The sequence below is a fragment of the Microplitis mediator genome, chromosome 6, assembly GCF_029852145.1.
Source record: "Microplitis mediator isolate UGA2020A chromosome 6, iyMicMedi2.1, whole genome shotgun sequence".
Classification (NCBI taxonomy): domain Eukaryota; kingdom Metazoa; phylum Arthropoda; class Insecta; order Hymenoptera; family Braconidae; genus Microplitis; species Microplitis mediator.
In genome coordinates, this window is record NC_079974.1 from 906,146 (window position 1) to 933,203 (window position 27,058).

A 27,058-nucleotide genomic window follows, 5' to 3' on the forward strand; every position below is an offset into this window, starting at 1 on the left:
GATTGATTCTGATACATACTGAGTTACTGAGTAACATTTTCTCCTCACAACACAACCATCAAAAGTTTACTTGATTGTGGTCGAATGGTTGATTAGTCAGTAGCGATACCGGAATCATTGAGACACATCAATATAAAATGATCGATAAATTAAATTAACGATAATAATACAGCGCATTGGTAAAAAAAATAGGATATATTATTGTCATGTACTGTAATTATGAATAAATTAAACAAATATATATAATCTGTGAATTGATAAAATGGGATCTAGATTAAGGTAAATTTCATAATCGTATGCTCAAGGATTTAACTCATTACTTTCTCTTTACTTATTTTATTTATTAAAAATCTAAATGTTGCACAATTTATTTTATCTGTCAATTTATCTCTGCTGTCACTTTTTTAAATTAATAAATAATAATATTTTTTTAATTTTTTTTTTTCAGGCAAAATGTTAAACATTTATTCGAGTGTTTTTGTGAAGTGGCTGCTCCAGTTGGTGAAAAATCACCATGGATTTTACAAAAATATCCAGAATCATTTGCAGATAATGAAATATTAAAGTCAGTGCCTAAATTTTCTTACCCATGTGATTTTGAAAAGTAAGTTGCCAACAATTATTTTAATTATTTATTTTATGTACAAAGAGCTCCGGTATGAAAAAAGAATATATGGTTAAAATATATAAAATCATATATGTTTGCAACAAAAAAATATATGATGTATTATAAAAAATCATGAAGATTTTCGCCGATTTAATATAAAATTATATGCAGTAGTAAATATATGTAACTTATATGTTTTTTATATTAAGCTATATATATATTTACATTTACCTTATAATATATTGTGTTGATATATTTCCTTTTATATTCAAAAAATATATAATTTTTATATGAAATGAAATATATGGTAGCATATAATTTATATTACATATTAGGGTGGGCCGAAAATACGCTTTTTTTGAATTTTCATTATTAATACCAAAAATATTTTTCTTTATACAAAAAAAAAATTTTTCGGAAAACAAAAAAAAATTTTAGGTCGATATCTTAGGCTCGCCAAATCCCGTTAAAGTTGAAAGTTGTTTAAAAATTTTTTTCCAACATATTTTGATCGTAAATTTAATTCTCTACATAAAAGTTCCTATAATAAAATTACGTAAAGTTGATAGTTACTGAGATAATTGCAATTTTGTTTTAAAAAATATAATTTTTCAAGATATTATAACTTTTTCAGGGTAAAATATGAATTTTATCATATAAAATTCATGGAAAATCAAATTTCTTACAAAATTGGTCTTCTGGTAAAAACTTGAAATTTATAGTTATTTAGAAACTGGCAGTTTTATGTTTAGATAGTTACATTTCTCGTTATTTGGTAGTTTTCACCAAGAATTGCGATTATCTTTGTAACTATCAACTTTGAATAAATTTTTATTAGGTCTGTTTTGTAGAAAATTGAATTTCCTACAAAATTTTTATGATAAAATTTATTTTTTACCCTGAAAAAGTAATAATATCTTGAAAAATTTCATTTTTTAGAGCAAAATTTCAATTATCTGAGTAACTATCAACTTTACGTAATTTTATTATAAGACCTTTTTTGTAGAGAATTAAATTTTCGATCAAAATGCGTTGGAAAAAAAATTTTAAACAACTTCTAACTTTAGCGGGATTTGGCGAGCCGAAGATATCGAACTAAAATTTTTTTTTATTTCCGAAAAATTTTTTTTTTGTACGAGGAAAAATATTTTTGGTATTAATAATGAAAATTCAAAAAAAGCGGATTTTCGGCCCACCCTATTACATATGGCACCATATATTTTCTTTGTTATATTTAAGCATATATTTTATTCGGTGGATGTATATTAGACTGATTCAAAAAAATCGACTAATTTTTTTTTTTTTCATTATATCGAAAATATTGTTGGAAATGACGAAAAAAAAATACTGTGAAAGTTTGAGCTCTTAATATTAATATTAACAACTGCCGCATCGCAATTTTCTATTTCCCGTCTAAATAACATGGGAAAATTTATTTTTTAAGCTTTGGAATTTTGTAGCTCTCGGTTGGAACAATACTTTTGAATGTTCAAGACATATTCTTATGGGAAATTTTACGCTCTACAAAAAAGGTCTCTTATAATTTTTCGATATTTTTATTTCTTCAAAAGTAATTCGAAGTTAAAATTAGATTGACGATAAATTTTTACATTTTTTAAATTTTTTGACGCAACCATCAACTTTATCCGAAAATTTTAGAGGACATTTTTTGTAGAGCATTTTATTTCCTACAACTTATCTTAGAGAAAATTTTCGATATTTCTCATAGGTCGTAAGTGATGCGCAATTAACTGAAAATTTAATATAATTAATTTTAAGCAACATAATTTAGATTATTTAAGAAAATTTTCAGTTAATTGCAGCTAACATACGACTTAAGTGAAATATCGAAAATTGTCTCTGAGATAAGTTGTAGGAAATAAAATGCTCTACAAAAAATGTCCTGTAAAATTTTCTGATAAAGTTGATGGTTGCGTCAAAAAATTAAAAAATTTATCGTCAATCTAACTTTAACTTTGAATAACTTTTGAACAAATAAAAATACCGAAAAATTATAAGAGACCTTTTTTGTAGAGCGTCAAATTTCCCATAAGACTATGTCTTGAACATTCAAAAGTATTGGTCCCACCGAGAGCTACAAAATTCCAAAGCTTAAAAAATAAATTTTCCCATGTTATTTAAACGGGAAATAGAAAATTGCGATGCGGCAGTTGTTTATATTAATATTAAGAGCTCAAACTTTCACAGTATTTTTTTTTCGTCATTTCCAACAATATTTTCGATATAATGAAGAAAAAAAAAATTCGTCGATTTTTTTGAATCAGTCTAATATACAGTAGTAAATATATGTATTCCATATATGTAACTTATATGTTTTTTATATTAATCTATATATATTTTCTGTAAAATTATTTATTAATAAAAAAAAATGTTTGTTAAGGTACAAAACTAATCTGAACAACATTAGATAAAAAAAGTCACTTCTATAAATATTTTTTTGAAAAATAACGTTTTTTTTTAGTATTAAGCAAAGAAATAAAAAACTCGAATCACAAATTCTTTCTTGAAAATTTAAATTTTTTCTCATGATATTGAATTTTCCGACGTCCAACAATTTTTAGATTTTTTTTCAAAACAATAAAATTAAAAAAAAAAAATATTTTTAAAAATTGCACTTATAGTTTTTTTAATTTTCTTCATGAGCAATTTTTTTTTTTTTGTAATTGATGTATTGAAATAAAATCCAAAAATTGTTGAATGTCTGTTAACTTACGAGTGTAAATGTAGCAGACGTCAGACCAACTAAAAATTATAAATAAATAGAGTAAATAATTAAAAAAAAAAATATTTATAAAAAATGCACTTATTAATTTCAAAATTTTTAAAATATTCAATTTTTTAAAATATTATTTTATTAACTATTTACTTCATTCATTAATAATTTTAAGTTTGTCTGATGTCTGCTACATTCACACTCATGTTAACTTAGGATCATTTTTTCTCTAATAAAAATTACTATGGCATTTTTTATTTGCTTTTAAACTAAATATATATAATAATACTAAATATATAATAAATTTTTTAGGACTACTGTGCAACATTTTTCATTTGTACTGACGAGTATCGATTCTAAATGGACTTTTGGTTTTTGTCGACATGATCCAAAAACAGAAACTGCTTTAGTTATTTTGAGTTCACTCCCTTGGCACGAAATGTTTTATAAGTAATCATTTTTTATGTTAAATATAAACTTTTAGAAGTTATTTATAAAATAAAATGCATGTACGTGTTATTGTTTTTGAATTTTAGGCTTTTGAATCTTATTGCGACTCTGACAACCAGCAGCAATAGTGGAGATTTGTGGAAATTTCTTGGAGATGTTTACGCTAGTAATGTTCCTATGCCTGGAACATCAGTTACGATACCGTTACCCGATCCAAATATTGTAAGTTTTAATGATATTTTTAAAAATACACGAGTTATAAATATTTTTTTTACAGACGTATACTTGTCAAAGTCCTCGACAGTTTGAGCTCCCTAGTATACCGGAAAATGTAAGAATATTAGATGATTTATTATGTGCAGTAAAAAATATTGTGTTAAAATCAACAAAACTTGTGGGTTAGAAACGGAACATAAAATTTCTGTGTTATTTTTTAACACAGGCTACTCTCGTTGAACTTTAACACGAAGTTTGTGTTAAAATTTTCACACAAAATTCGGGTACTATGAGAAGTAAATTGGATTTTTTGAGTTTCAGTGGCAGCACAAAAGTTACAAAAATTATTATTTAACATTCAATTATTTTTTGATAGGAAAAAATTTTTTTATTAGTTGATTTAAAAAAAATCGTGATATTTCATAGCAGTTATAAAAAGTAAATCAATCAATTTCTTTTCAAAAACAAAAATACGTTTTTATTTTCGACTCGTATGAAAAAAATTCCAGATTTTCGTAACTGCTAAATTTAATATATTAATAATTAAAAATTTGAAGTTAAATTGACATTTAGAAAATGTCGATTCTATTTAAATTTCTCTGATTAAAAACTCGGATTAAATCCGATTGAAACTCAATAGATTTTCTAGCAGATTCAATCGGAAGCAAACATTCGATCCGAATCGCTCGGAAACATTCCAGTAATTTTTCAATCAGATTCAATCGGAAAACAATAAATTTCCTGAGTCAAAAAACAAATTCCAGTTCGGACTTCAAAATACTACGTGAGGTTTTTGATGGACAAGTTGGACTTCGGAGATTGAGAACTGTGTAGAAAGTAATTCCATTTTAGGCCTCAATGTTGTCCTTACGGGCGATTTTACATAATTGAGGGCTAAATTGGTATTTAAAAAAATTTAGCGTGGGCCTCACAATCCTCATAACATAATAAAATTGATTACTTCAGGTTTAGGCCTCAATTTCTCAAATGACGTAATCTATATATAGGTTCCTTCACTTTTTTTTGTAAAAAATTGATACTTAAGACTGAGAATCTCAGTATAATTGACCCAAAAATAAATAATTACGTATAAATTTGCGGAAAAATTACCGGAACCTCTATAAAGTAGAACAAATAAAAATTAATATTTATTTTTACTTGGTTTTGAAGTGATGTCCTTCACTTGAATTAACAACCTTATCAGATGCGACGATACAAATGAACTTATTCAATTAAACAATTAATGATCTAATAACTATTAAGCCATCTAATGCGCCTATAAAAACAGTTTGGTAAATGCCTTGACTGAAATAAATCTTGAACTCTATTAATAAAATTTATTACCAATTATATCATTTATTAAAATCGGTTCCTTGAAACAAACGCATATTAAGATATAAAATAATATAATTAAAATTTAAGTCGTCTGCAAGACAATAAACTTTCTAATAATTGCTTTGTTGCAATTGTCTCGAAAATTTTCTAAGTCCAGAAAACGGTAATTTATTTTGTGAGGGTTTTGAGAGCTTCGTTAGAATTTAAAACCGATGAAGAGTTTGAATTTAGACCTCATAATTCTCGTTGAGGATTTATCGTGCGCTAAATAAAAGATCAAAGGAATTTAAATTTCTGAGGTCCAAACCAGAATTTCTTTTTTGACTCGGGTTATTTCTCGATTTTTTCCCGATTTCCGATAAATTTTCAATCGGATCTATTTAGATCGGAGTTTTTAATCAGGGTTTTCTAAAAACTTCCGTGACGTTCGATTGCGTTTCCAACATAAATTTAGTGTTAATTCCGAACTAACAGAGTAAAATTTATAATTTCGCTTTTCTTACTAGTTAACACTTTTAAAGTCTTGAATGGTAAATTTAAAATTTTCTAGTAACATAGTGACATAGGTTGATTTAACACAGACCGTTTTTAACACTTACACAATATTTTTTTCTGTGTATTATTTGAATCTGTTTTTTTAAATTTAATCTTCGAGGTTTTTTTTTCGTAACAAATAAAAAAAGCTTAGAAAAAAAAAATTAATATAAGGTAAAAGCCCCTATAACCGCTCACTTTTCATTGGAGTGAGATTGAATCACTCAATATAAATTAATAAATAAAATGAAAAACCAGATTTTTTTTTTATACACGGAAAGAAAAGTATGGCAGAGGTTCCCATAATTTTATAAAATTTTTTCCTATACCAACATAGGAATTAGAACCATAAATTATGGGAGCTGCTTATATAATTATAGAAATGTTTCCCATAATTATAGGAACAGTTCCTATAATTATGGAAATGCAAGCCATAACACCATAGAAATGGTTCCTATAATTTATAGGATTTGTTCCTATAATATTATGGGAATCATTCCCATAATATATCGCGTGCCAAATGCCAAAAGGGCGTATTACAGCAGTTAGATAGGGTTCCATGCCAAAAGGGCGTATAAAAAATTTTTTTTTTGTCATTCTTTTTAGAATCGCTCGAAACGTAAAGATCTGCAGAAAAAAAATTTTTGACGTACTAACGCCAAAAGGGCGTATCTAAAGATATACGCCCTTTTGGCTGTGGAAATTTTTTTTTTTATTTTGAGGCTTAGAACATGTTTACAAAACGATTGGCACCAAAAAAAAAAATTATACGCCCTTTTGGCATTTGGCACGCGATATAGGAATGAACCCTATATTTTATAGGAATCATTCCCAAAAATTATAGGAACCACTTCCATAATATTATAGGAATGGTTCCTATAATAATATGGGAACTATTCCCATAATATTATAGGAATGGTATTCCCATAATGTTATTGGAATAGTTCCTATACCATTATGGAAATCATTCCCATAATATTATGGGAATAGTTCCCATATTATTATAGGAACCATTCCTATAATATTATGGGAATTGCTCCCATACTATCATGAAAAAATTAATTTAAAGAAAAGTGTGGTAATCACTCCTACAATACGCAGAAAAGTTATTAAGTACAGAAACAAAAATTCAAACATTGAAAAAATATTTCGGATTTGGTAGAAACGTTAAAATTTTTAACAAATTTAGCGTTGAAGGAGCTTCATTTGGATCTCTCCATATCATGAAGGAAATTTCTACACTAATTTGCAAAAAAAAATTTTTATGATTTTATGGGAGTGATTCCCATAACATTATAGGAATAGTTCCCATACAATTATGGGAATGGTTCCCATAATTATATGGAAACATTTCCCATACCATTATGGGAATGGTTCCCATAATAGTATGAGAACTATTCCCATAAATTATGGGAACCATCCCTATAGTAGTATGGGTACAATTCCTATACCATTATGGGAACTAGTCCCATAATGCATAGCAAAACTTCCCATAATTTTCTTTCCGTCTAGTTATTTTTTGAAGTTTCGAGTATTAGAATAAAATTTAAGTTTGAAGAATAATCTTGATAATCAATTATTATTAATTTTTTAAATAAAGTCCTTGAGTGTACCCATAGTCGCTCATTAAAAGTTGTGATGTCCCATTACTCGATCAACACATGGCCCTATAATCGCTCAAAGACAATATCAATTAAACTATGATAAGTTTATTGATTTGGACAAATAATTTATAAATTATACTACTTTATTCTTTCATAATATAAAATTTCATGAATTTTAAAAATGTATTTAATAAGATATAGTTATAAAAATTCTTAAAAAATTTGACGTAACGTAAATTTAATCTAACGAATGAACGTTAAAGTAAAAAATGCCCGGCTTTGCGCGATTTTGAAAACAGTCATTTAATTTAAATTTATAATCTGTTATAAAATAATTTGATGCATCATATTTTAATATATTTAGATTCACAAATAATTATTTATCAATAATAATATTTTTAGTTGTAATTTTTTTTTATAAAAATTATAAAAAAACGCCTTGAACAGTTAAAGTGAGCGACTAATGGTACTGAGCGGGTATGGGGCTTTTACCTTACTTTTAAAAATTATTTAATTACTTAATCTCAGTACGTAATGAGATTAAAAATTGACGATATTTTTTTTGATTGCTTAACTAATTAAATAAATGAATGATAATTTAAATAAATGTGATAATTTATTATTATCATTTTTAGCGAAATTTAACAGAATATTATAGTGCAGTTGATTCGCACAACATGATTGTAATATTTGCATCAATGTTATATGAACGTCGTATAATATTTACATCTAAACGTCTGTCAAGGCTGAGTGCATGTGTTCAAGCTTGCAATGCCTTAATATATCCAATGATTTGGCAGCACATATATATACCAGTTTTACCTGTAGCTCTAATAGATTATTTATTAGCACCTATGCCATTTTTAATTGGCGTTCCTACTCCGATTCTTGAGGTATTGCTACAGTTACTCATACTTATTATTTATCCGTAGACAATAGGGTGGCCCAAAAAAACCGACTATTTTTTTTTTCGAGTCTCTAATGAAAATTTGTTAGTTTAAGATGTTTTAAGACGCCTCTCCAAAAATCAGCTCGATAAAAAATTTTCAAGAGGTCGCTCACGAATTTTGAAAATATCAAAAATTATTGGAATTCGGATTTTTTGTTTCTGAATTTTTTCTTCCTCGTGGCAGCAATATTTTATATCTGTAAAATTATGACTATGCTGAAAATTTCAGCCCAATATTTAAATATTTAAACGGCGCTCAAGAATTTTGAATATTAACTGATAAGATGTAACTAATACTTTGAATTAGTTTTTGTATTTTTTTATAACTCAATTACTGTCATTTCACTTGAATATAACTTTTGCATAACCGACAATATACAGGACAGTCTTAAACAATAAAATTGGGTAAGTTTTGAATAAGCAAAAAAACCTAAAAATTGAATTAAAAAATAAAAAAATATGTAAATAACTTATTATTTATATTTTTCGGGTTGTATTTTTATTCATTATGATACAAATTGATGGTAAAAAAATTGAGAAGGTTTACTATTAATATTCAAGGGTCGCTCGAAAACGTCCAAGAGACAGTATTCGGAAACATTCAAAATTCTTGAGCGACGTTTAAATATTTTTATTTTGAGCTGAAATTTTCAGGGTAGTCATGATTTCATAAATATAAACTATAGCTGCCACGAGAAAGAAGAAATTTAGAACAAAAAAATCCGAATTTCGATCATTTTTGATATTTTCAAAATTCGTGAGCGACCTCTTGGAAATTTTTTATCGAGCTGATTTTTGGAGAGGCGTCTTGAAACATCTTAAACCAACAAATTTTTATTAGAGACTCGAAAAAAAAAAATAGTCGTTTTTTTTTGGGCCACCCTAGTAGACATGATATTTTATTATTTTTTTTTTAGCGTGTACAAAAAAATGATTTGGGTGATGTTGTAGTACTCGACGCTGACAACAACAAAATAGAATCACCATTTCAGGATTTAGAATCATTACCTCAAGATGTTATTAATAATTTGAGAAAAGCTTTACGCAATAGACCGGCTCTTCTTGGCGATGGAGTGTCTAGAGCGTTTCTACGTGCACTGGTACAACTTACTGCTGGTTATCGAGAAGCACTGACACTTCAACAAGGCGAACGTATTACGTTTGATCAAAATGCCTTTGTTGAGAGTCGGCCATATTCAATGCAGCCATTTTTACGGAAAATGTTAGAGTTGCAAATTTTTCAACAAGTAAGTTGGGCTCTGTCCCGGACCCCGCATAATATTTTTATATAAATTTTAACATATATCTGTTGTTGCACAGAAAAAAAATTAACTTGGTTCAAGTAAATTATTTTCTTAAAAATATCATTCTTGTTTCAAAACATCTAAACTTTTTAATTCAAAAAAAGTTCAATTTTGAATAAATAAATTATTACTCTTCGATGGAGAATAAAAATTTTTCTTTCAAAAATTTAACTCTTGAAAGAAGCATTTTTTATTTTCAAACAAGATGCATATTTGTTTCTCCCAATAATTTTTTTCTCTTGGTTTGAGGCCGATAATATTGACTCAGGATGATACCGACTTAGTTTGAGTATGGCGCATTTTTTGAATCAGGATGTTATTTTACTCGATTCAGAAATATACAAATATATTTTTTAAAATTATTAATCAGTTTATTACTACAATAGTTACTCATACTAATTTTTGATTTGGAAGTTTAATGCATATTTTTATTTAAAAAAAAATTTATTTATACTAAAAATTTAAATAATATTTTTGTTTAATGACCACATTTTCAATAATAGAAAATTTGAGGTTACCCAGTAAATAAGCATTGACAATTAAATACATTTACTGTAAAAATCTTTAAAGTTTGAACACAGTAATTATTTACTACTTTAGGTATTATGATAACGAAATTTGTTCATATTTATATATACATTAAACTAAAATAATTATCAACGGCAAGATTTACGTTTTGATGTTCAAATTGTGAACTTACAATTCAAAACTAACTACAACTAACCGAGAAAAACAAGCAAATACGCTGTACTCATCGAAGCGCCATCTGGCGTAAAAATTTTTACTTCACCCAAGTAAATCTGTTACTTGGTTTGAGAGTTAGATTTATTGTGTGAAAAAAATGTACTTTTGAACCGAGCATATACAAATCTTGATTTAAGAATCCTGAAACTCTTTGAGCCAAGAAATAAATTCTTGAAGCAAAAAAATGAAATTTTTCAAACTAGTATTCTTGGTTCAAGTGAATCAAGTCAACTTTTTTTTCTGTGCACTTACACATCAACTACATCATCTTAACACCGCATTAAGGGGACCACTAGTGTGAGATTTTAAAAGATCATTTTTTTTTACATATTTTGATAGTCTATATCTTCAAAAATAAGATACCAAAATTTCTAGTGCATATCTCGAATAGTTTTTTTGAGTTACAGCCATCGGAAGAGCAGTCGCTTATCGGATCTCGAAATTCATTTTTCAAAATTGCTGCAGTTATAACTCGAAGACAAATCATCCGATCTATTTGATTCGAATTGCAGCTTCTTTTTTATATCTTTCTACGTACCATGAACCTCCAATTTTTCGATCGAATCAAAATTGTAATTTTGGCAGGCGAAAAATCATCGAATTTTCGCGCAAAATTTGAATTTTTTTTTTTATCCGCCATTTTCTTAAATTTAAATTTTTTTTAGCCAGAAGGTCATGCTACGGGAAATACCTTCTAGTTAAATAAATTTTTTGGTTTTTTTTATTTCCGGTACTGTGAAGGTCGCTATCACTGCAGTGGGGGAACTTTTTTCGGAGCTTTGGGAGAGTGAATAACTCGCTGAATTTTGAATTTTTTGGTCCAAAAATTTATCTTGTATTCATCATAAATCCACAAATATATCCTTAAAACATTAAAACATTTCGCGCAATAGTTTTCTTTAAAAAAATTCCCAAAAATCATCTTTTTTTAGACGATCACACTAGTGGTCCTCCTTAATAAAAATTTCGTGAGCAATCGACAACTTACCGCACTTGTTGCACAATATTCTATTAAAATAAATATTTTAATATAATAATTACCCTGATTAAGAACTCCGATTGAATCCGATTGGAAAATTCTAATCGGATTTAGTCGAAAAGTTCTGAACGAATCCGATTAAAAGTTAATCGGAAAATAGTTGAAAGAAAATTTTAATTTTCCGATAAAAATATTTCTATTGGATTAGATCCTCAATCGGATTTAATCGTAGTCTTTAATCAGGAAAATAAATTAATTAATAATTAAATAGTTTATAGAGGAAAGACTGCATATGCTCAATTCCGGCCTTGGATTTTCTGATGAATTTGAAATGGAAGCTTGTAATTATTCAGATAAATCTAGTAGTAAAATAATCCAACAATATCGGGAGTGGACAACTACCATGAAAAAAGAAGGATCGGCCTTTTTTCGCAGTGTTAAAGATAAAGCAAATCCGGCTGTTAAATATGCCGTTAAATCAGTTAAAGATAAAGGGAAAAATATGAAGACTGTTTACAAAGGCTTGAAATGGAAAAGTAATTTTATAATTTTATAAATTCATTTGTCAATTTTATTTTATTTTGAATTATGAATTATGATTTAGATCATTCGCGAGGAAATGAAAACAGTATTCGTTTTCATCAGCCTCGCTCAGCTCCTAGCTCACCAACGTCTGATAGAAAGCTTAATATATTTGGCTCTGGTTTTAAATCACCAAGTGGATTTACCGCAACCACTAGTTACCGAAAAGAACTGCGACTGCGTAACAGCAACATTCCCGATACAAGGTATTATGCCATTTTCTTTATTATTATCAATTAATTGATTAATAAAATTTTATGCATCGAGTGTTGGTTTGGCGGCACGAACGAAAAAAAATTTGTAAAAATTGTGACATATTGTGTAGCATATTGTGTGGATCGTTTCTGACACACAGATTGTGTTGATTTCAACACAATATCTTCTACTGTGGATTAGGGTGGGCCGAAAATCCGCTTTTTTTTAATTTTCACTATTAATACCAAAAATATTTTTCTTTGTACAAAAAAAAATTTTTTCGGAAAACAAAAAAAATTTTAGGTCGATATCTTGGGCTCGCCAAATCCCGCTAAAGTTACAAGTTGTTTAAAATTTTTTTTCCAACTTATTTTGATCGGAAATTTAATTCTCTACAAAAAAAGTTCTATAATAAAATTACGTAAAGTTGATAGTTACTGAGATAATTGCAATTTTGCTTTAAAAAATGAAATTTTCCAAGATATTATTACTTTTTCAGGGTAAAAAATAAATTTTATCATAAAAATTTCATAGGAAATTCAATTTTCTACAAAACAGACCTAATAAAAATTTATTCAAAGTTTATAGTTACAAAGATAATAGCGATTCTTGATGAAAGCCGCCAAATAACGAGAAATGTGACTATCTAAACATAAAACTGCTACACGGAAAGAAAATTATGGCAGCGGTTCCCATAATTTTGTGAAATTTTTTCCTATACCATCATAGGAATTACGACCATAAATTATGGGAGCGGTTCCTATAATTATAGGAATGTTTCCCATAATTATAGGAATAGTTCCTATAATTATGGGAATGATACCCATAACACTATAGGAATGGTTCCTATAATTTATAGGAATACTTTCTATAATATTATGGGAATCATTCCTATAATATTATGGGAATGGTTCCCATATTATTATGAAAAAATTAATTTAAAGAAGTGCGGTAATCACTTCTACAATACACAGAAATATTATTAAACATAAAAACAAAAATTCAAACATTGAAAAAAAAAATCGTATTTGGCAAAAAAACATTAAAATTTTTAACAAAAATTTTTTGTCAGCACAAAACATTCAAGAAAATTCAAATTTTGGGAAATTTCTACACTATTGTGCAAAAAAAAAATTTTATGATATTATAGGGATGGTTCCCATAACATTATGGGAATAGTTCCTATAATATTATGGGAATAGTTCCTATAATATTATAGGAATAGTTCCTATACTATTATGGGAATGGTTCCCATATTATTATGAAAAAATTAATTTAAAGAAGTGCAGTAATCACTTCTACAATACACAGAAATATTATTAAACATAAAAACAAAAATTCAAACATTGAAAAAAAAAATCGTATTTGGCAAAAAAACATTACAATTTTTAGCAAAAATTTTTTGTCAGCACGAAACATTCAAGAAAATTCAAATTTTGGGAAATTTCTACACTATTGTGCAAAAAAAAAATTTTATGATATTATAGGGATGGTTCCCATAACATTATGGGAATAGTTCCCATAATATTATAGGAATAGTTCTTATACCAATATGGGAACTATTCTCATACTATTATGGGAATGGTTCCCATAATATATGGGAACCATCCCTATAGTAGTATAGGTACTATTCCCATACCATTATGGGAACCATTCCCATAATGCATAGCAAAACTTCCCATAATTTTCTTTCCATGTAGTTTCTGATTAACTATAAATTTCAAGTTTCTACCAAAAGGCCAATTTTGTAAGAAATTTGATTTTCCATGAAATTTATATGATAAAATTCATATTTTACCCTGAAAAAGTGACAATATCTTGAAAAATTATATTTTTTAGAACAAAATTGCAATTATCTCAGTAACTATCAACTTTACGTAATTTTATTATAGTTCCTTTTTTGTAGAGAACTAAATTTCCGATAAAAATAAGTTGGAAAAAAAATTTTGAACAACTTCTAACTTTAGCGGGATTTGGCGAGCCCAAGATACCGACCTAAAATTTTTTTTCTTTTCCGAAAAATTTTTTTTTGTACAAAGAAAAATATTGTTGGTATTAATAATGAAAATTCAAAAAAAGCGTATTTTCGGCCCACCCTAGTGTGGAATTCGATTGTAGCTTTTATTTTATTATTCAATTTTTTTACTGGCTTTTATTTCCTTATTAATTTTATGTAAAAAAAAAATTAGTAGGAAACAGTACTCCCCATTGAACCCAAGTTCACCAGAAGAATCAGACTCTCTTCCAGAACGATTGAATATAGACTTGATGAATGAACTTCAAGATGTGATATTTCCAAATACACCAGCAGTAGATAGAACGGTAAGTTTTAAACATTCAAAAATTTATTTATTCGGAATATTGGCTGAGTTTGTTTTTTGTTGATGCTTATATAATATGTCCATTTCATATATAAACACCATAAATATTTTGTTCATAGTTTTTACACGTTTTAAAAGAATTGATGTTATACTAGAATTGAGTGTATCTTATGCATCAACTTGCAGTTGAAACCAGTGCGCAGTTTAGACAGTTTACGACCTGCATGGAGTGGGCGCTTGAGGCACGGCTCACCTCCCTCTGTACCTTCCAATGACACCCTACCAAACCAAAATTATCAATCTGCTCCTCTATCATTTAAATCATCTAATAATATTGTTTCTAACGTAAAACAGACGAAGGATTCACACGATAACCAGATCACGAAAATTAAAATTATAAATCCTCCCGTACTTTTCACTCAAAAAAAAATTGAAAAAATAGTCGGTAACAATTCAGATAAAAAAAATAACCAGTTGATAAATTTGACTGATCCTTTTGTTAACGTTGATGAAAAATTACGACCGAGTAAAGAATTAAATTCTAATAATCCTTTTGCGAATGATGTTAATGAAAAGCAATGTGATCCTTTCGACACATCTCCAATGCAAACTGCTCTTAGTGGTTCTTTTAGTGACCCTATCACACATAACCCATTAAGAAAGAACTATTCCTCTTTAAATAAAGAATTGTCCTCATGCTCTGCACATTCAAAGGTAAACACTATCATTTATTTTTTTTTTGCACATTTATTTTCTGCTTTTAACTACAGTGTTTTCTGCTCATTTTAATTACTTGAACATTTTGTGACTAAAATCAAAGTTTAATTTTAAATGAACGTTTTTATTTTCATAATTTATGAGCTTTACTTTATAAACTTTAGTTCCCCTTGAGGAAATAAGCATCTAAGTTCAGTATGATCAAGTAATATTTACGTAAAAAATTTTAAAAATTCACTGGGCAGTTCGAATCATAAATTTAGAGCTTCGTAGAATTAGAAAATGATTTTGAACATGAATGTAAAAAATGTACACGGAAATAATTTTTGTATGAATAATGCCATCCCTGATTAAAAAACTGAATTCGATCGAATTAAACAGAATTAAATTTTTAATTCAGATAAATTCTGTTAATTCGGTACCTAACTTAAAAATTAACTCTGTCTAATTCAGCAGGAAAACCAGAATCTGTCCAAATTTAAACGAATTTAAATAATTTTATTCGGTTTAATTCTGATTAATTCGAAAATAATTCTTCAATTTCTGGTTCTGAATCCGAATTAAACTGAATTTGAAATTTTTAAATCGGTTTTATTCTGTTTAATTCAAATTCAAATTTTCAATTCAGTTGAATTCTGTTTTGCAGAATTCGACAGAATATATTAGTCTAAACGCGATTTAAAACAGACTAAATATCATACAAAAATAAGTCTGATATTAGCCTGGATAAGGAATAGTACGGGCAAAAACAGATTAAATTCTTATATAAAATAAATACGATTTATAAACTTGAATTAAAGGAAAAATATTTGAATTTATCATTTATTTTAAAACAGATCTAATTTTTTGACCCGGGAAACTAAAACTAAAAATTATTAATGATTTGAATTACTCGATTCTAATTTCGAATCAAATCGTAATACTCCATTCGATTCGATCGAAACACGATTCGCACATTCCTAATTATACTTTACATAATTTTGAATTCTAATAAAAAGTTTAAGTTAATTTATATAACAGGAGTTATCAGATTTTTTCGGCTGAGTTCTTTTCGGAAACAAAATCTATAAATACAAACTACAAACTACATTAATGCACTACTGTCTAATCTAGTGACTTGAAATTATTATTTGATCAAATTGAATTTACTTCAGCTTATATCAATGAGAACTAATGTCGTGTTATGCTGCTTGTTCTGGGCTGCTCAAAGTAGAGCCGATTAATACCTATAGAGGCACTTCATAAAATACGTTTGAATTTATGAGGGATGGGGGGGGGGGGTAAAGGTGTCATTTTTAAGAACTCTGAATTAAGAGTTCTTTAAGACTCCATAAATAAGACGTCAGTTTTGTGACGTCTAAATATATTCTTCTTTTAACTTCTTTATGAAATCAAAATTAGGAGCTCTTGAAGACGTCACAGTAAATTCATACTGAAGTCTTATTTGCGAAGTCAGAAAAAAGAACTCTTTTTAAAGACGTCTTATTAAGTTCGCTAGGTGGCTCATTTGACATCTTGAGAACTTCTTAAAGACTCCTTTATGATGTTGATGAGACGTCCAAATCATAAATAGAAACTCATTCAGAACTCATCAAGACGTCATTTTGCTAATCGGGAAAGGAACAGAAAAATTTTAGAAATTTCTTAGTGATTTTCGCAAGGCTGGAACTTCGTGAAAAATAATCGTATCGAGATTCGAAAAAAAGCATTTTGCAGCTTAACATCTCTAGTTTCGGCGCATTTTGATCAAATTTTTCTAAGAGCTGCGGCTATTGCGCAAACATGAGAAATATCGCGAGACAAAAATTTTCGAAATTTTTTGTTTTCTTTGAGAGTCCACGGGCTGTGGAAATTTTTTTCAGCTAAGCCAATGCATAGGTCGGTTAGTAAATTTATTCAGCTTTCGACGATAACTTGTCGCTGAGAGATCAGCCTTCAAACGGAAAATGATTCTTTTGGGTTTGATCATCGATATTTCAAGTACTAATGATCGCACAGTAAATTAGAGGGCAGCGTATGTGCTTTTTAAGGTCTACGGGGCCGGGAAAAATTTTTTCAAAAAACGAATTCATGCTTCGTTTAGGAAATTTATTCAGCTACAATTTGCTTTTTTTTTGTTTCTCTGTACGACAATTTGCTGCTGAGATATCAGCCTTCAAATAAAAAAGGATCCTTTTGTCTTTGATTATTGATATCTCAGCAAATAATGGCCGCACAGTAATTTAAAGGGCAGTTTAAAAAACTTGAATAAATTCCTTACAAGCTCCATTCTCGATTTTTTCAAAAAAAAATTTTTTTCATTCTTGATATCCATTTGAAAAACCCACAAAAAATGGCCATTTTCTGATTTTTTGGTCAACTCATCGCTACTCTGCAAATATTGATAAAAAAAATAATGTTGCCAGTTTTTAAATGTCGATACGATTACTTTTAACGAAGTTACAGCCTTGCGAAAATCACTAAAAAATTTCTAAAATTTTTCTGTTCCTTTCATTTATGGCATGGGTGTACTAATGTATCATGTACGGGGTGGGACCTATTATTTGTGACGCAATATTGATAGGGGGGTTGCAGAAAATGTGACACAGCGTGACGAAGGGAGTGGAGGGGAGGGAGTCTAAAAAGGTCAAATTTCGCGTAACGTAATTTATGAACTGCCCCATACTTGCGCTGAAAGTTTAAATTCCTGCCGTGTTTAGAGTGAAGAGAGTCGTTCTTTTACTTGATGAGAAAACAAATGATAAAAATTTGCACTTGCGCAATTCTTCCCATAACCAGGGCAATAGTATATTAGACACCTAGGGAGGAAAGTAAGACATCTCAACCTACGTGTATAATTGCCTACCAAACCGAAGGCGAGGATAGCAAACACGCGGATTGTGACGTTCTACCTTCCTCCGTGGTGTGTTTACAATTTTTCACCAGATCTGCACCCAAAAGTTTGAATTCTTGCCTGTGGGAAGAATGGCGCATGCGTTAATTTCTATCATCTGTTTTATCATAAAAGAAAAATACGACTTTCTTCCCTCTAAACAGGACAGGAATTTAAACTTTCAGCGCAGGTATAATAAAATGGTAGTTTATCTATCAAGTGCGAGCGTCTTTGACTCGATTGTACTAGATAAATACATTAGTTTTTGTGACAGATATTTGAAATTTACTATATTTAGTGCCTATAAATGGCAGGTTATAAATCCGCGTTTATTTATTTGGTAAGATTGTTTTGAGTATTTGTTGAAAATTAGAGAGAAGTCGGTAAGTGGACGAATTAAAATGATGATAAATTTTGTCACAAGATGGCTCGTTAAGTTACTTCGATATTTTTTGGTCGTTTGCTATCGCACATGTAACCAAAAAATATTTTTTGATCCGATGATGACGTCACTATTAGAACGATTAGGTATCTTTTTTACCAGCTGTATCTTATCTAATATTTTTAGCTGCCGGCTATAGGCGCTAAATGTCGTAGATTTCAAGCGTCTGTCACAAAAAATTAACTAAATATATAGTAATCGGAAAATCTCGTTCACTTACGAAATTTTTCGAGCTTGCTCTGAGCAGCCGAACATGCCATTAAAGTTAAATTTTCGAATAGAGTGTAAATTGAAAATAAAACAATTAATTTCATAAAATTGATATTGAAATTAACAAATTTTAAATAAACACATTTCGCTTTAATTGTAACAACGAATATTGGCTAAGCTATTTATATTTTGTTTACATGGTAACGATAAATAAACCTTTTCATAACATAATTTTCATTTCACGTAAATGTATAGATGTAAGAGACCTACTCAGTAAAGGTATTTTTTTAGCCAGTGAATAAACGAACATTTTTTATCAAGTTTTTACTATTGTGGTTGTTGACTATTTTTATTAAATACACGAAGAGAATTTTTTGATAAAATTTACCCTACAGTTTAGAGTAAACCCGGGGCGAAAATAAAATAAATACGGAAGGAACAGAACCAGATTTTTTTATTTTTTACTCTTTTTTATTTAAAAATTAATCGAAATTGGGTGTTTTTACCCTGTAATTGAACACTGTCTCGAAACAGAAGAGTAATTCATCCAGGCCCAGTTTTACTTACAATTAACGAGTAAAATTTATTAGATAATTCTTATCGTGTAATTGTGATGTAAAAAATCTAGCAGGACCTCTGTATCAAGAAGACAATTGTGGCCGCTTTAAACAAAATAAAATTAGAGCGGGCACAATTTTTCTACACTGTGGAAAATTCTCAACAAATTTTACTATGGGTGCATAGTAACACCGAACTATAAGAAAACTGGTACAAAATTTACAAGTGTCCCATAGTAAACGTATGCGCAGACTACACGATTGTGGTCTATGCGCATAGGTGTTACTATGCACCCATAGTAAAATTTATTGGGAATTTTTCACAGTGTATGCACAAAATAACGGATCACTTGGCGCAAAAAAATTTTTACTTGCCTAAAAAAATTTTTTCCAGTATGAATTGAAAATGAAAATTTTCTTGAGTCATGAAAAAACTTCTTACGCCAAGAAATTTTTTCTAGTCAAGAAAATGTTTGTTTTCATTTCCCGACACGAAATTTTTTTTGCGCCAAGAAATCCTTTTTTTCTGTGTGGTTACCCGAGAAAAAAATTCATATCTGGCCATATATAATTAGATATGACCACATAAGATCATATATGTATCATATATGAGCATATATGTTACATATGAGTCATACATGTTCATATAAGATCATATATGGTCATGTATGATCATATATGATACAACCTAAAGTATTTTTACTCGATATCCAGTCCATATAAGATCATATATAACCATATATGAGCATATATAATCATCTATGATTCATATATGTTTATATATGAGTCATACATGTTTATATATGAGTCATATATGTTTATATATGAGTCGTATATGTTTATATATGAGTCATACATGTTCATATATGACCATATAAAAAGGCAAAGAAATTTCTTCTAATTTATATACAAATCATATAAGATCATATATAGTTATGTATGATCATATATGATACAACATAAAGTATTTTTACTCGATATGCAGTCAATATAAGATCATACATTATCATATATGGACATATATGAAGATACATAAAAAGTTTTTAACCGATATACAATCCATATAAGATTATATATGGTTATGTATGATCATATATGAACGAATATAAAAAAATTTTACATGATGTTCAACTCGTGTAAGATCAGATATGGTCAGATACAAACATATATGAAGAGACATATGTATATCATATATGATCATAACTAATCATATATGATCATATCTAATCATATATGATCAGACATAGCGAATTTTCATATATGATCATATATGAATGCTCATATAGATCATATATGGTCAGACATGAATTTTTTTTCCCGGGTATGCCACTCGGCTTTTTTTTATTGCGCATTAAAAACTAAAATAATGTTCGGTCACTGGCAAATTTATCCACCACGATAGCAATGATAATAATGTTGAGTAATAACGACAATAAAAAAATGATTTAGGAATCAGTTGGGGTACCAGACTTAATTAGACTGGATTCAACAAATAGCGATGATGATTTTGATCCTCTTTTGTCAAAGTCATTTGTAACCACCAATCAAATGTCACAGTCTCTACATATACCTCAATCAAGTGAGGGTCTCAGTAATCCTCTGTATCCTTATTTTTTACCTCGGCATAATAATACTGATAGTAAAGGAGTAGAAAAAAATTCAAATGATGAAATTGGTGACTTGGATTTGCTTCAAGAGTATGGATTAGATTTTCATAAATTCAATTTAACTAATGGTGCATCGTCAACAAGGATAACGGGAACCACTAGTAATATTGATAATGTCTTTGGCTCATCTTTTTCTACGACTACAGCTAAATCACAAAACCATTGGACTAAATTTGAATGAAATTATTACATTAATGATGCAACTGTTTAACATATCATATTATTGTAAATAGATAAAATTGTTTTGTTACCCTCTACGTTACGCCAAAAAAGACAAATAAGTAAGCTTTAAAATTTCGTTACTTTATTATTTTTTAGGACTAGTGTCGTCAATCATTTTGTTATTATTACTATTGCTCTGGTAGTGAAAGTAAATAAATAACTTGATAATATCATTCTCAAGCAACTTTGGTTACTGGGAATATAGAATTAAATAGTGATATGAATAAATTATTAACAGAAAAATCTAATGATGGATAAGGTAGAAGACCCGATAGCGCAACGACGGCCGTGTGTCAGTATTTATTATTCTAAAATTATTGATGCAACTCATGAAAAGAAGTAATTTAATAGATCGTTCAGAACTGACATTAAACTATGTGAAAAAATTTTGAATATCAGTTTATGCAAAGTTTAATAAATAAAAAAAATATTTTTCGAAAAAGTTCAAAAGACCCAGTACCCAAACGCAAAAAATGCCTAGCCCCTATACCGGAATATGGTTGACCCAATACCGGAACAGTGAATAATATGAATGTTTCCAAATGCCAAAACTACACTTTATCTAAATAATAACTAAATTAAGGGGGGAGGGGGTAGGGTTTTAAAGGCGAAAAAAAGCATATTTTTGTGATTTTTTCCCGGCGAGATGAGTAATATAATTTCATTAAACTTAATCACATATTATTGTACAACTTTCAAAGAATATCAGAAAAAATTTTCAACAAAAAACATTGATTAATAAGCCGGTGACGTTGAATCTCCGGAGGCGCCTCGAAAAAAAAGTCGTTTTGCGGTGAACATCATAACTCGTTACCGGATCATCGGAAAAAAAAAATTGATATGCATTTTAAAGTTGATGTATTTCTCGAGGTAACCACGAAGAGTTTTTTTTTTTTTTTTTTTTTTCGATTTTTTGCAGCACTTGGAAGTGAAAAACGCGATTTCAGCTCAAAAAATCGCGGTTAATTTGTTATTAAAAAATAGAAAAAAATGAAAAACAAAAAAAAACTCTTCGTAGTTACCTGTTGATTTATGTGAAGAAGTAATGTTCAAATTTTTAAAAGGATCGGTTCAGTACATTTTAAATTATGATGTTCACGGACTGCAAAAATAACGTTTTCGGGAAAATCTATTTAAAGTTTTTTATTCGTGAAAATTTGAAACAAACTATCAATAAAAGAATATGAATTTTTATACTTATATTGAGTTATCAGTTTACATCCTTTGAAAGACATACAGCCGAAGAAAGGGATTCGGAAGAACAAAGAAAATTGCAGCTGATTTCTACTAGGGGTATGTAGGGGCAGGTCGGGCAGGTATAAGAATCAGATATACCGGCCGGTCATTTGAAACACTGTAACTCCGTTAGTTTTACTCGGATTGATTTAAAATTTGTACACAATATTCTCGACATATTGTTCATTCAGAAAAAAAATAATTTTAAAACCCTACCCCTTCCCCCCCTTAATGAATAGTTGGAAAATTAGACTAAGTAACAATACATTTTCATTATAAAAGATATAATTTTAATTATGAAAGATATAATTTTTATATTGAAAACAATACACTAAAGATTTAAAAATTGCAAATGAAATAAGTAAATTATTATTTTTCTTTCCTCGATATCTTTCGATAATGATTAATATATAAATTTAATGACGAATATTTTTTTATACTTGATTATAAAAATAAACATAAGATTTTGAGGTTAAACTTTATAAATTAGTTTTAGAGAAAAACATTAAGTACAAAAATTTAGTTTTATTCTTAAAATTTAGATTTGAATTTAAAATTATTAGCTCACAAATTAAATTTTAATTTCACTATAGTGTGTAGACCATACACTTTAATCAAATACACTGCGTGTGTCAGTTAAGAAAGTAAACATGGCAGACTGTTCCGATACTGGGTCAGGCTAACTTCTAGCGAACCAATAAGCGAACAGCAAAAATTAATATATTTATTGAATTTTGTTTATACAAACACTTAAGATTGTCAATTCTAAATACCTTTACATACAAATAAAAAAAAAAGTGTTGAAAAAGTTGCATTCTACATTTTTTACAAGCTTAAGACTACTGGCTGTTTTCTTAGCAAAATCCTTAAGGAATCGGGGTAAGTCATAGGTCTCCGCTTGGTTCTACAATTTTTATTTTTTTTAATATTATCGATAGACTGATAAGTTTTATTTATAATCTATTTCTGACCAAAAACATTGAGATTTCGGAAAAATAAAACTTCTTAAAATTCCGTATTGTACTCAATAAGATATATTATAATAATCTTGAAACCGTTCCGGTACTGGGTCTCGTTCCGCTATTGGGTCTTTTACCTTACACTGAGAAAAATTATTCGTAAATTCAAGTGAATCATTTACTTTATGAATTATTTTTTAAGGCAATATTTTATAGGCCCAATACTTACACAGAAAAAAATTATTTCTTGACGCAAAATTTTTTACTCACCCCTAGAAAATTTTTACTTATCCCAAGAAATTTTATGTAACCCTAAGAAAATTTTACTCTTCAATGTATGATGCAAAATATTTCTTGCGTCAAGAAATCTTTTTTTTCTGTGTATATTCATATTGTCATCCCAACAAGAGATTGGACTTCGGGTGTCGTCGGTTTTTACTCCCACTCTGGATGTTTTACGTGTTAAATGTTCTTCTACTTTTCTGTACGCATGCGCAGTTCATAAATGTTCGGTAGTGGGGGGTTTCCGAGGTCTATTCTCTTACCAGGACGACAATATAATTCAAGTTGAATTGTTTAAGGAGGTTCGAGCGAATCTAATGTAAAAAGGATTTTCTAACTTTAAAATTTGAAACTTAGTATATATATAACTAAGTACTTTATCGATATATTCTCGAAATTTGAACATGATCCACCGTCTAGTTTCTTAGAAAAAAAAAGTGTAAAAAGCTAAAGTGGCTATTAGGGTGAGAGAAAAAACAAAGATCGAAATACATTAAAAAGAGAGACAAGATAAGAAATAAATTTTTCCCGCGTTATTTTGAATATCGATATTAAGAAGTTAGAACGCGCAGTTGCCATATCTTTTTATAAAACCATATATGTAAGTCAAAAATAATGAAGTCATTTCATTTCTTTCATTAAATAAGTAATAATTATTAATTTATGAATTCGTTATGTCATTATAAATTAAAGTTATGAATTTTTATAACTATTAGGAGAATTTAGAAAAAAAAACAATTCAAACACTCCTTTGACTTACCAGTTTCGCTCAAACCTCTTTAAGCAAGAATAATAATTTAATTGATTCAAAAAAATATGTGATTTTCACTAAAAATATTATATTTATTTAAATCAAGTAATTTTTGCTGGCATCTGCGGATTATTTTTCTCAGTGTATCTTCACAGAAAAAAGGGTTTCTTAGCGCAAAAAATTTTCACTCGCCCCAAGAAATTTTTTGTATTATAAATTGAAAGAAAAATTTTTGCGCCAAAAAATACTTTTTTTTCGGTGTATGCTATGCATAATATTGACACGTGTCATTTGACAGTAAGACATTTTTTACGTGCTTTCATATATTTTAAAAGGGTCTAAGCCTAGAAATACTCAACTGATGTTTTAATACTCTTCAAAAAATATCAATAGTCAATTTTTTTGAAACACTCAATTATACAAAAAAAAGGATTTCTTGGCGGAATACAAATTTTCATTATGAAATGAAAACAAAAATTTACTTAGGACTAAAAAAAATTTCTTGCGCAAAGAAATTTTTTCTCCCCACAAGAAAATTTCCGTTTTCAATTCTCGGAGATACAGATTACTTGACTAGTACAACTATCATAGTACAACCTACCTTTTACCTCTCGTTCTAAGACGGATATATGCACACGGTGTACGGGCCTAACGACGGCCGGTTCGCGCGGGTCAAAGGATACGGAGTTATTGGTTCTGCTCAACGACTAATACCACGAGCTCTGCTCAACGACTAAGACCACGAGTTCTGCTCAACGACTAAGACCACGAGCTCTGCTTAACGACTAAGACCACAAGCTCTGCTTAACGACTAAGACCACGAGCTATGATGCTTATGTGTTTTTATATATCTGTAATCAACTTTTTTATGGGGAATAATAAATTAATGTCATTGGTAGAAAATGACGTTTGATTTCCTTTGTCAAGTGGTCATTAGTCCGTCATTCGTGCAATATTGGTCAACACATAGAGGCAAATGTAGGTACATGCTTACGCTGTGTTTTCGCAATTTTATTAAAGGTGTTATACTTTTTAGTAAAACTTGGCAATCAATGAAATTGATAGTAATTTTAAAGAACGTAGGGATGTCATAACAGCGCCAAGAAATCCTTGTTTTTTGTGCACATAAATTTTCGAGCCGATGGTATTTTTGTATTCACTCTACTTGACGCAATACTAACTTATGGTAAAATTTTTTTAAAGTTTCGTTATAAGACTTGCGACATTATTTGACTAATTTTTTAGGAGTACTACGTTGGGATTTTAATTTAAATGTGTACAGAAAAAATTTGACGGTGAGCACGAAAAAAAAAATCCTGCTGCTAAATGGCAGTCTATTATGTATTACCACGACAATTATTTTTCTTATTTTGAAAGTTTATTAGTTTCTCGCCAAAATATTTAATAATCATCGAAATAAAGAGCCACCAATAATTTGAGTAATTATTATTCGGTATTAAGACCTTGCTGGACCAGAATTTGAAATTGTTAAATTAACAACAGTTTTTTACATACAACTTTGAAAGAAAATCGATCCGTACATATTTCTCAAAAACAAAGACAAGTTTTTCTCTTAAATCTTTGAAAACTTATCGTAAAATTGTTCTGAACATTTTTTCAAATTTTTCAACTAAAATACGTTTAAAAACAAAAATTTTGAAAAAAAAATGTCAAATTTCGTTCATCTTTCGCGTAGTTATAAGCATATAAAAAAAATATTGTAATTTTTCGAAACTTGATATCTCTTTAATGTTTCTATAAAAAAAAATGTCAAAAAATCGGAGATGCTAATGCAAACTGGTGGTTAATTGAGCCTGGAAATTTCTGTCCTGTGCACAGAAAAAAATAATTTCTTGACGCACGAAAAATTACTCATTATGGATTGAAAAAAAAAAATTTTATTAGGACTAGAAAAAATTACTGGTCGCAAGACAATTCCTCCAAGGAAATTTTTTTTTAATTTATACTGCAAGAAAATACTCGGGGCAAGTAAAAATTTTCCGCGCCAAGAAATTTGTTTTTTTCTGTGTATATTTATAATACAAAAATTAAAACAATATGTCAGTCTACCATAGCAAATTATTATTGTAAAATATATTTTATATTAAAAATATTAATTATTAATTATATGTAAATTATACTAAAAAGTTATCTAGTAATACTCTTCCATAAATGTTGTTTAGTCTGTTTTTCGTTTTGTTAAACAATGATGTCAATTTTTTTTAATCAAAATATAATAGTATTCAATAGCACAAATAAAAAATATATGAATTTTAATACTACTACTTAAATACATGCAGGCTACTCAGAAGTATTAAGGAATTAAAAAATTTTGAGGCGCGAAATTTTCAATTTTTTCTTCTAAAAATTTTTTGATGTATTGTTATTAATAAATTTTAAAAATAATTAGGAAACTCAAAATTATCAAAATCCTTTTCGGCTTCAAAGAAGTTTACGAATTTGGAAAAAAAACCTTTTTGATTATTTTTTCACTCAATGCTTATTGTCTTTGATAATTTTTTCAATTGACTTAAAATTTATTGATACCTTAATGTTTTTGAGTACTGCATTAATCTTTTTTATTCCTAA

At 28.6% G+C, this 27,058-nt stretch overlaps 1 protein-coding gene across 4 annotated transcripts; it reads left to right on the plus strand.

Annotated features, from left to right (window-relative positions):
• On the plus strand, nucleotides 1-26,751 carry LOC130669514 (DENN domain-containing protein 1A-like). Of its 4 annotated transcripts, XR_008990206.1 has the most exons (13): nucleotides 2-279; nucleotides 449-604; nucleotides 3,654-3,791; nucleotides 3,878-4,013; nucleotides 4,069-4,122; nucleotides 8,116-8,373; nucleotides 9,347-9,676; nucleotides 11,728-11,992; nucleotides 12,061-12,244; nucleotides 14,423-14,555; nucleotides 14,741-15,268; nucleotides 20,802-21,300; nucleotides 25,091-26,751. XR_008990206.1 is itself a non-coding variant. In XM_057472469.1 (12 exons), the coding sequence occupies exons 1-12, from the start codon at nucleotides 263-265 to the stop codon at nucleotides 21,198-21,200; spliced, it is 2,595 nt and encodes an 864-aa protein (XP_057328452.1). In that variant the 5' UTR covers nucleotides 1-262; the 3' UTR covers nucleotides 21,201-26,751. The 4 variants fall into 4 exon arrangements, 3 of the variants coding, with proteins under 3 accessions (XP_057328452.1, XP_057328451.1, XP_057328453.1); XM_057472469.1 differs by having other exon boundaries at nucleotides 1-279; nucleotides 14,426-14,555; nucleotides 20,802-26,751; XM_057472468.1 differs by having other exon boundaries at nucleotides 20,802-26,751.
• The last annotated feature ends 307 nt before the right edge of the window (nucleotides 26,752-27,058 follow it).